Source organism: Micropterus dolomieu, linkage group LG01, assembly GCF_021292245.1.
Source record: "Micropterus dolomieu isolate WLL.071019.BEF.003 ecotype Adirondacks linkage group LG01, ASM2129224v1, whole genome shotgun sequence".
Taxonomy (NCBI): domain Eukaryota; kingdom Metazoa; phylum Chordata; class Actinopteri; order Centrarchiformes; family Centrarchidae; genus Micropterus; species Micropterus dolomieu.
Window position 1 is genome coordinate 14659394 of NC_060150.1, and position 11470 is coordinate 14670863.

The 11470-nt window shown below is 43.6% G+C and overlaps 2 protein-coding genes across 2 annotated transcripts in view; one reads left to right on the forward strand and one right to left on the reverse strand.

Annotated features, from left to right (window-relative positions):
• LOC123976804 (sodium/potassium-transporting ATPase subunit alpha-1) overlaps positions 1–264 on the reverse strand; it is a 53712-nt gene extending 53448 nt beyond the window's left edge. The window contains exon 1 of the mRNA XM_046059153.1: positions 232–264. Within this exon, the coding sequence (XP_045915109.1) occupies positions 232–249 (18 nt within the window). The 5' untranslated portion in view covers positions 250–264. The remainder of the gene's footprint in view (positions 1–231) is intronic.
• Positions 265–299: 35 nt separating this feature from the next.
• LOC123976475 (obscurin-like protein 1) lies at positions 300–11438 on the forward strand. The gene is made up of 21 exons (XM_046058688.1): positions 300–420; positions 733–993; positions 1254–1559; positions 2313–2588; positions 3118–3232; positions 3640–3800; positions 3955–4227; positions 4345–4620; positions 4711–4986; positions 5093–5368; positions 5471–5746; positions 5837–6373; positions 6452–6721; positions 6824–7090; positions 8314–8580; positions 9039–9151; positions 9279–9432; positions 9726–9887; positions 10498–10602; positions 10695–10961; positions 11161–11438. The coding sequence occupies exons 1-21, from the start codon at positions 300–302 to the stop codon at positions 11436–11438; spliced, it is 5037 nt and encodes a 1678-aa protein (XP_045914644.1).
• Positions 11439–11470: the final 32 nt, after the last annotated feature.

Below are 11470 nucleotides of genomic sequence, written 5' to 3' on the forward strand. Positions count from 1 at the left end.
TGTTTTAATAATCCCTACTGTCTGAACGTATATTTGTTTTGTTAATTTAAGCCATGACATACAACTAAGTATGCTCATCATGTTATTACTATTACAAGCCCAATTAGACAACTGTTAAAAACTTAAATATCCATTTCCCTCGTTCTTCAGGCCCAGCTGTGCGGTTCAGGCGTCCATTAAAAGACGTAGAGGTGAGGGAGAGGGATGTTGCCGTGCTGGAGTGTGAGGTACCTGATGAGTCGGTCCCATCTGCCTGGTACCTGGAGGACCAGCGACTGATGCCCAGCAGCAAATACGGAATGGAGCAGAAAGGAACCCGACGAAGACTGACCATCCATGATGTTGGGACAGACGACGATGGAGTGTATCTCTGTGAGATGCCAGATGGAGGAAAGAGCATTGCAGAGCTTTCAGTTAAAGGTATGTTGTGCAGAATTTGGGTATGTAGGGTTTCAGATTTGTAAAATAAACGTTATTTATCACGTGTGATAAGACAGTAACACTTGCCATGCGTAGATTAGTTTTGAAGCTTCTGCAGTAAAGATTTGAATGTACACCGTCTTTGGGTTAGCAATAGAGAAAAAAGCTTTTAAGCTTACCATAAAAAATTCTTTACCATTTGACAAATGTATCAGCTTAATAAATGGTGAGCACAAGTGGAACAAAACGTTAAGCGCAAAACATGTTCTACAGTGCAACTGAACGTAAATAAAATCACTTTCCTACTTACAGGTACTATTGTTCGTAAACTTCCCCGGAAGCTGGAGGTCCTGGAGGGTGAGAACGCTGTGTTCTGCGTGGAGGTGGAGAACGACGACATGGAGATCCACTGGTTCAAAGATGGTTTGAAGCTACACGAGACTCACCAGACGATCCTGAAATCTTTTGGCAAAACCCACATTCTGGTCTTTGTCAACGTGGCCTATCATGACTCAGGGGTAGTGACCTTTGTTGCAGGAAGATCCAAGACCTCATCACGTCTCAAGGTCAAAGGTACATTTAGTAAACACTAACATACATGTTTGTTTGAGAGTTTACAAAATTGGTTTGCAAAAGATTTTAAGCTAGTTTCTGAGATAAAGATAATTGATTTATTATTAATTCAACTGTCGATTGTCTTTTGAATACCTAGACTTAAATCAACTGTATGATGGTTTGAAAGTATTTGGAATTGATAGTGGATGCCCTCTCTAACAACCAGTCTGGCATAATCAGTCATACCCATTACATTATTTGTCGTTTCCCTCTTTTAGCCACAAGACATTGCCCTCCCATCTGCCCCGTGGGCGTCAAAATTGACGTGGATCGACCCAACAGCGCCCTGCTCACCTGGGTTCCTGCCCCCAACAGTCAGACCTCCACCCGGTCCATCTTTGTCGTTGAGAGACAGGAAGTGGGCTCCCAAGAGTGGCAGAAGTGTTTCACCTCGGAGAACGCCACTTCAGCTGAGGTCGGCAGCGACAGCGTGCCATGTGAAGGCGACTACCGGTTCCGTGTCTGTTGCATCAACAAGTATGGGCGAAGTGGCCACGTGGAGTTTTCCAAAGCTGTCCATCTGGGTGAGGAACTTACTGTGAAGTAGAATTGCAAGTGTGTTATTCTATGTATTTCACTTGATACTTGCTGTGACTGGGCGGCATGGTGGTGCAGTGGTTAGCACTGTCGCCTCACAGCAAGAAGGTCGTGGGTTCAAACCCTTTCTGTGATGTGGGGCCCTGTGATGGACTGGTGACCTGTCTAGGGTGTACCCCACCTTTCGCCCAATGTAAGCTGGAATTGGCTCCCCCACGACCCTAATCTATTAATGATTAAAAAACTATCCTGCCTCAGTGAAGAGGGACAGTGTTGGACAAGCTCTAACAGTATATCAGTGGCTTATTAGTTGTGGTTAAAGGTGGTTTTGCATGTTGAAAGAACACAGAATGTTTTGTTAACTTTGTAATTTTCCATAGTGCCTGGGCCCAAGATTCACAGTTGCCTTGAAGGCTGTGAGGTTGTGGAAGGAGAAGATGCTCACTTCTCCATTGAATTATCTGCCACAATGGTTGGAACCTGGTTTCTGAATAGCGCTCAACTGCAGCACGGTGGACGATATTCTATACAACAGTCCCAAACAAAGCACACATTGGTTATCCGTGAAACTCGCACTATAGAGGACCAGGCGGAGGTCACATTCATAGCAAATGGAGTCCGGGATTCTGCCATGCTTAAGGTTAAACGTAGGTGTCTAAATCTGTTATTTTTGTTAAATCTAGAATGTGGTGGAAGCATATTTTGGGAGTTGATTATTTTTTGTGTTTATTTCTCTGCAGCTGCTGTGATAAAATTCAGTCCTCTGTCAGATATGGACAGCAATAAGAAGGTGGACATTGGTGATGCCATTGTTCTCTACTGTGAAGTCTCCCACCCCCATGCAAAAGTATCCTGGTTTAAAGATGGCGAGGAGCTCCAGGTGACCGAGGGCCTCAACATCCAATCAGATGGGAACATGAGGCGGATTGTGATTCAGTCAGCTGATGCATCTCACTCTGGAGTTTATACATGTGAAACTTCTGGAGATGTCATCAAATTCAACGTGGACATTGCAGGTAAAAGGCTTTTTAAAAGCTGAATAATTTCAGGCCCTTGGATATATTTAGGAATTAAGTTGCTCATTCACATCGTGTAACTATAAAAAAATTAATTTAGTCAAATTAGTACATTGTTTTACTTCTTTTTATAATGAATTGAGTGTTAATAATTATTTGATCTTAAATGTGCTTTTCTAATTTTTATATCACATATTTAATAAGCAATAATATGAAATTGTGACCTTTGGCTCTGGGATCATTTACTGACGTTTATTTTTTTTATTTTTTTTTTTACCTTTTCTAGACTAAACAATTAATAGATCAATTGAACTAAAAACTATTGATAGATTAATCAACAATGGAAAGAAACAGAGCAGTTGCAGAAGTTGATATGTACTTGTTGTACAGCAAACCAAAACCTTTGTTTGGTTAATTAAATTCAACTAAATTGTAGTTAGAATATTTCTAAGGAGGCAAGCTCATCCTCTTGTACCTTGTGTTCCTGCTGCTGACATCCATCCCACCCTCCTCTGTGTGTTAATGTCAGGTCGTCCGGTGGAGTTCAGTCCAATCCCAGAGGAGGAGCTCCATAAGAGCAGCATGGAGCTGGACCCCGTGGTGCTGCTCTGTCATGTCTCCACAGAGGATGCCGAAGTCATCTGGTAAGACGATGAGGAGTGAATTCCTGTTGAAAAATGATCAACAGCTGTTTCGAATTATGTGCCATTACCAAATTCATTTAATGATTCTGTTTTTTTAAGTGTTGTTTTTCACATGTGGTATCACTGATCACTGCACTGTGAGGCTTCAAATGATGAATCATATGAAAAGGATAATTTGTTTATTCATGAAATACGAACATGGATATCCTAAAAAGCCAGCTAAATCTGAGATAATTGTGTTGTGTTGGAAATTGGTGCATTTCGAGGGCACAATTGCCCCATAACATACTGTACCATACCATCATTTGGGATTGTTATACCTCTGTACAGTATAGTTTTCAAATGTATCATTTTGCATGCAATTTGTTATTTGAGATGCTATTTGTGTCCGATTTGGTGTGTCCCAGGTATAAGGACGGCTGTGAGATCCAGCCCAGTGACAACATCACTCTGCAGGCAGAGGGAACCATGAGGAGGCTGATCATCCGCTCTGCAGAAACCTCAGATGCTGGCAGCTACACCTGCCAGGCAGGAAACAATAGCGTGGAGTTTATCGTCAATGTCAGAGGTATAGGGACCTTTCTGACTGCTGACGGTCAGAGTAGTGTTTAAAGACATATATTTGCTAGTGAACCGAGTGCAGAACATCTCTCTTAATTCATGAAAGTTAAAGAGATTTTTACACTCTGACATCACTTTGCTTCCTGCATCTACAAACACAGAGCCTCCAGTGATGATTGTGGAACCTAAGGATGATATTGTGATGGAGCGATATATCTCAGAGGAGGTAGGCCTGCAGTGCGAATTGTCTCGTTCCAGTGGGACAGTGCGGTGGTTCAAGGACGGCCAGGTGGTGGAGAAAAGCGACAATGTCCATTTGATATCTGAGGGTCCTTACAGAAGACTGACTATCCTCAACAGCTCAGTGGAGGACAGCGGAGAGTATGTCTGCGAAACAGACGGAGACTCTGTCTTTTTTCAGCTTGCTATCAAGGGTAAGACTGAAATTTCCCTCAGAGCTCACTTCTAAATATACCATAAATCTAATAAAAATGTGTGCAATCTCAAAATTATTTAAAAGGTTACATTTAACTATCCTCTTCATACACTAGAGCCACCGGTAAGGATAATTTCCCCCAGCGAATCAGAGTTGGAACTGACCCATTTGACCCCCGAGAGGCTGGAGCTCAGCTGTGAGATCTCACAAGTGGATGCCCCTGTCCGGTGGTACAGAGACAGCCTGGAGGTGGAGGAGGGTCCTAACTTGATGCTAGAGGTGGATGGGGCCCAACGCCGGCTGGTTATACCCATAACCACAGTGGACGACACAGGAGAGTATGTATGTGACACTGAAGATGACTCTGTGGCCTTCCTGGTGACTATTACAGGTAAGACTGAAGACATAAGGGTAACTATTTAGCACCTTGATAATCAGATGCTCTATAAATGTTTAAGACTCTTTTCTGTTTCCTTTAAAGAGCCACCCGTGAGGCTTACCCGTCCCAAAAACACACCTGACAAACTGGAAAGTTTTGCCGGCAAACCAATTGTGCTGGAGATCGAAGCGTCTCGACCAAATGCTGAAGTCAAGTGGTGGCTCAATGGCAGTGAAATAGAGGAGAGCAGTAATGTCACCATCACAGAGGACGGGCTCATCCATCGCCTGACCATTCACTCTCCCAGCCCAGAGGATTCTGGGAAATACACCTGTGACGCTGTTGATGATGAAATAGATTTCCAGGTCAAGGTTTCAGGTAAGAGGCAATATCAGGTCAGCTTTGGAGACAGATTCTGTCCCAAAATGCAATTTTAAAGACCCACCATGTCCTATTAAGCGAATCCGTAATTCTGCATTATCAGAGCCTCCAGTGAAGATCCTAAGGAAGTCAGAGATGAAGACAAATCTTAAATTCCTGATTTCTGATGACATTGTGCTGGAGTGTGAGCTCTCCAGAGCCAATGCATTGGCCAAATGGTACAAGGGCACCCGTCGTGTTGAGGGCGATGAAAGGTTCTGTGAAGAGGAAGAAGGAGCTTTTCGCTCGCTGGTCATCCTCAACGCTGAACTCGGTGACTCAGGGGAGTACTTCCTTGATGCCGGAGATGACAATATCAGCTTCCAGGTTACAGTAGAAGGTAGAATTAATTTAATTCAGAGAATTTCATTCATTAAATTATTAAAAATGGTTTAAAAACTGCTCCTATAATTAATCATCTTTCTCCTCCCCTTGGCCCTAGAGCCTCCAGTGACAATTGTAGGCAACTCAAATGACGCTGACTACCAGGATATGGTAGCAGGAGACGACCTGATCCTAGCCTGTGAAGTGTCCCGTTCCCACGCCCCTGTCCAGTGGTACTGCAATGACAGGCTACTTACAAATGACTCCCGCACCTGCATTGAGAGCTACGGCACTCTGAGAAAAATTATCATCTCACATGTCCAGCCCTCAGATTCTGGGAAATATGTGTGTGATGCTGTAGACGACAAGATGATCAGCACTGTGAGGATTCAAGGTGAATACTCACAGGGATATCTCCAGAGATATGATTATCAATGTGATAGCAAGATTACCTCAAATTTCTCTCTTTCTCTTTCCATCAAAGAGCCCCCGGTTACGTTTGTGAACAAGAAGGATGACATTGTCGTGACTGGTTACGAAGCCGAGAGCGTCACCTTGACGAGCTATGTGTCCAAGGAAAACGCTCTAGTGCGTTGGCTGAAAGACTGGACAGCTCTTGAAGGCGAACGTTTTCGAGCACTCATGGAGGGCCATGAGCGCACCCTTACCATCGAGCCTTTGAGGCGCTCCGATGCTGGCGAGTACACCTGCGATGTCAACACGGACCAGATCCACTTCAGCTTGCTGGTGAAAGAAATGAGAATCAAATTTGTGAGGCAACTCCGAGACACTGTGGCCCATGCTGACGGTATGGTGACCCTTCGCTGTGAGGTGTGCAAGCCAAAAGCAGACGTCCAATGGCTGAAGAATGGCGCGGAGGTGGTTCCAAGCAGAAGGTTCTCCATTCGGGCAGATGGAGTTGAGCGAAGCTTGACCATTCACCGTTTAACCAGAGAGGATGCTGGAGAGTACATCTGCGAGTCCAGAGATGACCGAACTGTGGCAACGCTGAGAGTAGAGAGTAAGTTTTAGGGCACTCAGATTTTCTGCCTTTTCTTATGTGAGTAGCAGGTTTATGAACTTTCTCATGTCTCTTCAGTGCCTCGAGTGGTGGAGTTCCTTACAGAGCTCCACAACACCACTGTACTTGAAGGAGAAGATGCCACCTTCAAGTGTGTTGTTTCCCCCGAGGATGTCCAGTTGGTATGGCTCATGGACAATGAGGCTATCACCCTGGGCGATCGTTTCCAGGCAAACCAAAACGGACTGTGCCACACCTTGGTGATCAAGAAGTGCCAGATGTTGGACTGTTCGAAGATTACAGCAGAGGCAGAGGGACAAATAAGCAAAGCCAGCCTTAAAGTTCAGGGTAAGTCCATTTAGAGAGAGCGGAAAAGAGAGGATACAGTGTTACCAGAATTACCAGCAGTTCTTTGTAACTGTTATTTCCATCTCCCTTCGCTATGTTCAGAGGCTCAGGTCATGTTTACAAAAAAAATGGAGGCTGTCATGGCAGAAGAGTTCGGTGACGCCACCTTGGAGACAGAGATCAGCCTTGAGACGGGAGAGGTCCAGTGGATGAGGCAAGGTGTGGTCATCCAGCCAGGTCCCCGACACACGCTGGCCCAGAACGGCTGTAAACGCAGTCTGACCATCTACAACCTGACTCTGTCGGACCGAGGAACCTATCGCTGCGAAACTCTGCATGACCGGACACAGGTCAAGCTCAATGTAGAACGTAAGTGGTGGTGTAGAGGTTGAAGACTCCTTATATTTGGAGTCAGACTGAAACCGTCCACTCTTCACAACTATAGACTTTCATATATACAGTATATATATATATATATATTCATTTATTTTCTGTCAGGAGTCAGTGTAGTGTAGCACTTCTGACATAGATGATTCTGGGCAAACAGTTCAGTGAACAGTTTATTGAAGGTGTTTTTCACAGTGCGAAAAGATACTAAGAATAGCAGTGCTAGACCTGTAAGTGTGAAAAGGTTTTTGAAACACAGCCATTCTGTTATACAATAGTGTGCTGAATGACACTGTGACAATGGACTATGGAGCTCCTGTAGGTGTTTTTCTAATGCGACAAACTGAGCTGGGTCTATATTTGAACCACCTTTTGTTGTCCTTCTGTTCTCTCAATTTAAAGTGAAAGGGTTAGCTAAACCTTAAAGAAGTGTGATTAGCGGTATATTTAAAATGTTGTTGTTATGAGAAATATGTGATTCAATGTGCATGTTTGCCAAAATGTTGCATTCCCAAATTTTCCTACAGCTTTTAAAGGATTTAGGAATTATCCTTCACATGCGATCTTATATGAATATCTGTACTAGTGTTGAAGTACTCGAGACCGGTCTTGGTCTCGTCTTGGACTCGACCGCATTTGCACTCGGTCTTGTCTCGGTCTCGGACATTGAGGACTCTGGATTTTATTTCAAGACCAATCAAGACCATAACTTTGGTAATATCAATAAATTGCTTTTGCATTGTCTGATTTGTTAACATCCTAACTTTGATTGGAGGTAAAAAATATTGCTTCAAATGCAACCAATAACTTTATTCCACCCCTCCCTGCGATGCTTACGTTGATTTCAGCTCTTAGTGTTTGTATGTGGGTGTTTTAATGGGAATATGGATCTTTCAGATCAATTTGTGAAGTACCTATGATCTCATTCCACATTTTATTGCGTGCCATGCAATGCAGGGAACTGGTCTTGGTCTTGACTCAGTCTCGCCCTCCCTCGGGTGTTGGTCTCGGCTGCTCTCAGCCCCTAAAAGTCTTGTTCTTGTCTCGGTCTCGATAAACTCTGGTCTTGGTCTTGACTTGGTCTTGGTTACACTAATCTGTACAATATAATTTAATCTTGATACCATTTCTAAAAATGCCATTATAGTATGTATTTATAAAACACTCCTTTCACTACACTCCTCACCCTCGTCTCTTCAATCCAGCCCGTAAAATCTCCATCCATAAAGGCTTAACTGACCAAGAAACCTTTGAACGAGAGACTGCCTCCTTCGAGGTGGAGCTCTCCCACACAGATGTGGAGGGAATTTGGCAGAAGGACGGCATCCGGGTGAAACCGAATAACCAGTGGCGGGTGAGCACCAATGGGCGAGTCCATGGCCTCACACTGTCCAACCTCACCCTAGAGGACACAGGCACTATTGTCTTCTCAGCTGAAGGGGTGCGCACAACTGCCAGGCTCGATGTCAAAGGTAAATGCTGGCCTGTGGAGCTTGGTGGGTGTAGTGCAGCATGGAATAAGGACACAATTTGTTGTGAGCCATGAAATACTTAAAAAGTACACTTGATGCACTGTAAGACACAGGCTCTAAAACTATTTTTTAGGCCATTGAAAACATTATAATATATTTGATTTGGTTATTAAATCATTATTCATTTTGCTGTGGAACAATGGGAAACCCCTTTAAGACCTGTGGAGGGCCATGGACCTCATAGGTAACACTCCTATAAGTGAAATCATGTCAAAAAATACAAAATGTGTTTCCTATGATGATTGTTGTACTGATATAGTTAGGTTATAGTTATTTATTTTAATTCTGGATTCAAAATATGTATTGTGAACGAGTACAGACAGAGAAATTTAATTTAATGACTGACTGATTGATTTGTTGGTTCATTGACTCGTTTACTGGATTTGCTAAACTGACAGAGACTCCGGTATCTGTCCTGAGAACGCTAGCTGATGTCTGTGTGGAGGAGGAATTTCCCGCCACTCTGGAGTGTGAATTCTCCAGACAAAACATCGACGTCAGATGGCTTAAGGTAAAACAGAACAATAAATGCTCTCATTGCTCTTGACTATGGCTCATTGTAGAAACATGCAAAATTTGATGACAACATGTTTTAGACTCATGAGGAATACCTCTGTCCCTTTGCTTCTGTGAATCAGAATGGGACGGAGCTGAAGCCGGGTAAGAACTGTCGGATCTACTCCATGGGCCGGAAGCGGTTCTGTCAGATCATGCAGTGCTCCCGGGCTGACTCTGGCACCTACACATGTGACACAGGGGAAATCAACACTTCCTGCTCACTGGAGGTTTATGGTAAGTATCGGAACGTTAAATTAAATTAAATATTGTAAACTTATTCAAACAACAAAGTTATCTCATAAAAATGCTGATATATTTATGATTTCAGGACTCTTCTAAGCTGCATGTTGAGTTGTGTGTGCAGACACTGAAACAGAGCTTAGTATATAGCTCCACCTAGAGGCTGGAATGAGAGACTGGTGGACTAAAACAGTCTAATATGTCAACAAATCAAACAAAGATGCTTATAATATTTCTGTTTTTGGTTTCTAATATTGCGGATCTAAATCTCTTTACCAACCTCACAGAACATAAGCTGGAGATGGTGCAAGGTCTGGAGGACCTTTACATTCAGGAGGACCAGAACGCTGTCTTCATGTGCGAGGTTTCTTTGGAGGATGTTACTGGGGAGTGGTACAAAGACGGCCACAAGATCCGGCCCACTAGCACCATCAAGATCCGCACTGAAGGTTAAAAGAGGAGACGGTTGATTATTTATCACTTTAATAGAACATAGCGGAGTAAGAATTGTACCAAAGGTGTGAATTCATGCAGCACATCTGTTATGTTGAATGTCTAGACATGGTAGGGACAGTAAGACAGCAAATCCCATCCTCAGTGTAGAAGCTCAGTGACTGTCACAGTGCAACCTCTTTTAAATAGGCAGGTGGACTCAGGTGCAAGCAATTAATTAATGAGCACACAGTGCAAATTACAAAGGAAAACATGACAGTATATAGACTTAGAAATATATCAGGATCAGCATCACATGTCATAAGGTAATAATAATAATAATAATAATAATAAATAACAAATGAAAATAAAATTAGGAAAATGTGAATGCAAGTTAATAAAAAGCTGCTGCTAAACTAGTGACACCCTTATGTAGGAGGACCTCTGGTGGCCATATAGCAAATAGTTGAGCAGAGACCAAAGACAAACTGCTGAAGCAAAACATCCAGAAAGGTGGATGATCAAAGTATATAACAACATAAAGTGTCTTAGGAAGGTGTTGGGACCACCACAAGCCTCCAAAACAGCTTCAATGTAGATAGATTCGATAACTCTGTTTTCCTTCAGGGACCAAACACTTCCTACTGATGTGTAACGTCACAGCTGAAGATGCTGGGGAGGTCCGCTTCGTAGCCAGGGATGTTGAATCTACAGCCTACCTTGAGGTAGAAGGTAAGTCAGTTTTTACTTTTGCTTATTTTTTGGCACGATAACAGCTTAAAAATGTTCCGTACCAAATCTCAAACATTTTCCTCTCACTTTAGAACTCCCCGTTTCCATTGTAAAACCCCTGCGAGATCGTACAGCCCTAGAGAAACACCGCGTGATCCTTGAATGCACCGTTTCCTCGCCACGATGCACCGCCACCTGGTACAAGGGCAAGGAGGAGCTATTTCCCTCAGATCGAGTGGAGATCCTGGCCGACGGCTGCTCCCTTAAACTGGTGATCCAGCAGGTGGCTTTGGAGGATGAGGGCACCTACAGCATTGAGGTTGGGGAGCACACGTCCAAAGCCAAGCTGATGGTGGAAGGTAAGTCGGGTTGAGGGAGAAGGTCTTTTAACAAACCACAAATTAAAGGTGAATTAAGTAGTTTAATATTACCTTTACTACCAAAACATACAAAACCACCAAGTGTTTAGGGTTTTGAGCAACACTAATGGATAAAAAATAACTTCTTTTGTATTTTCTCTTGACAACACATGTCTTCTTTCCCTCTGTATTGCTGCAGCCCAATCCCTTGTAATGGTCAAAGAGCTGGAGGATAAGGAGGTAACTGAGCCTGAGCCCGCATCCTTCCAGTGTGAGGTGTCTGTCGCCATAAACAAGCCTCCTGTTTGGACCCTGAACGGAGAGACCCTTCAGCCGGGCCCCTCAGTCCGCCTGGAAAACCATGGGACGGTCTACAAACTGACCTTGAAAAACACCAGCGTGGACATGAGCGGGGTGGTGAAGTTTACTATCGGCAAGGCCAAGAGCAGTGCCACGCTCAGTGTAATGGAAAAGTAGAGGACGAGAGGGAAAAGCAAGTGACTGCGGAC

What these genes read in the sequence shown, in the direction of transcription:
- LOC123976475 (XM_046058688.1), top strand. Translation starts at nt 300, where the DNA reads ATGGAGCAGAAAGGAACCCGACGAAGACTGACCATCCATGATGTTGGG. An exon ending in TGCAGAGCTTTCAGTTAAAG is followed by an intron (nt 421 to 732) that starts GTATGTTGTGCA and finishes TCCTACTTACAG; the next exon opens with GTACTATTGTTCGTAAACTT. An exon ending in TTCCAAAGCTGTCCATCTGG is followed by an intron (nt 1,560 to 2,312) that starts GTGAGGAACTTA and finishes ATTTCTCTGCAG; the next exon opens with CTGCTGTGATAAAATTCAGT.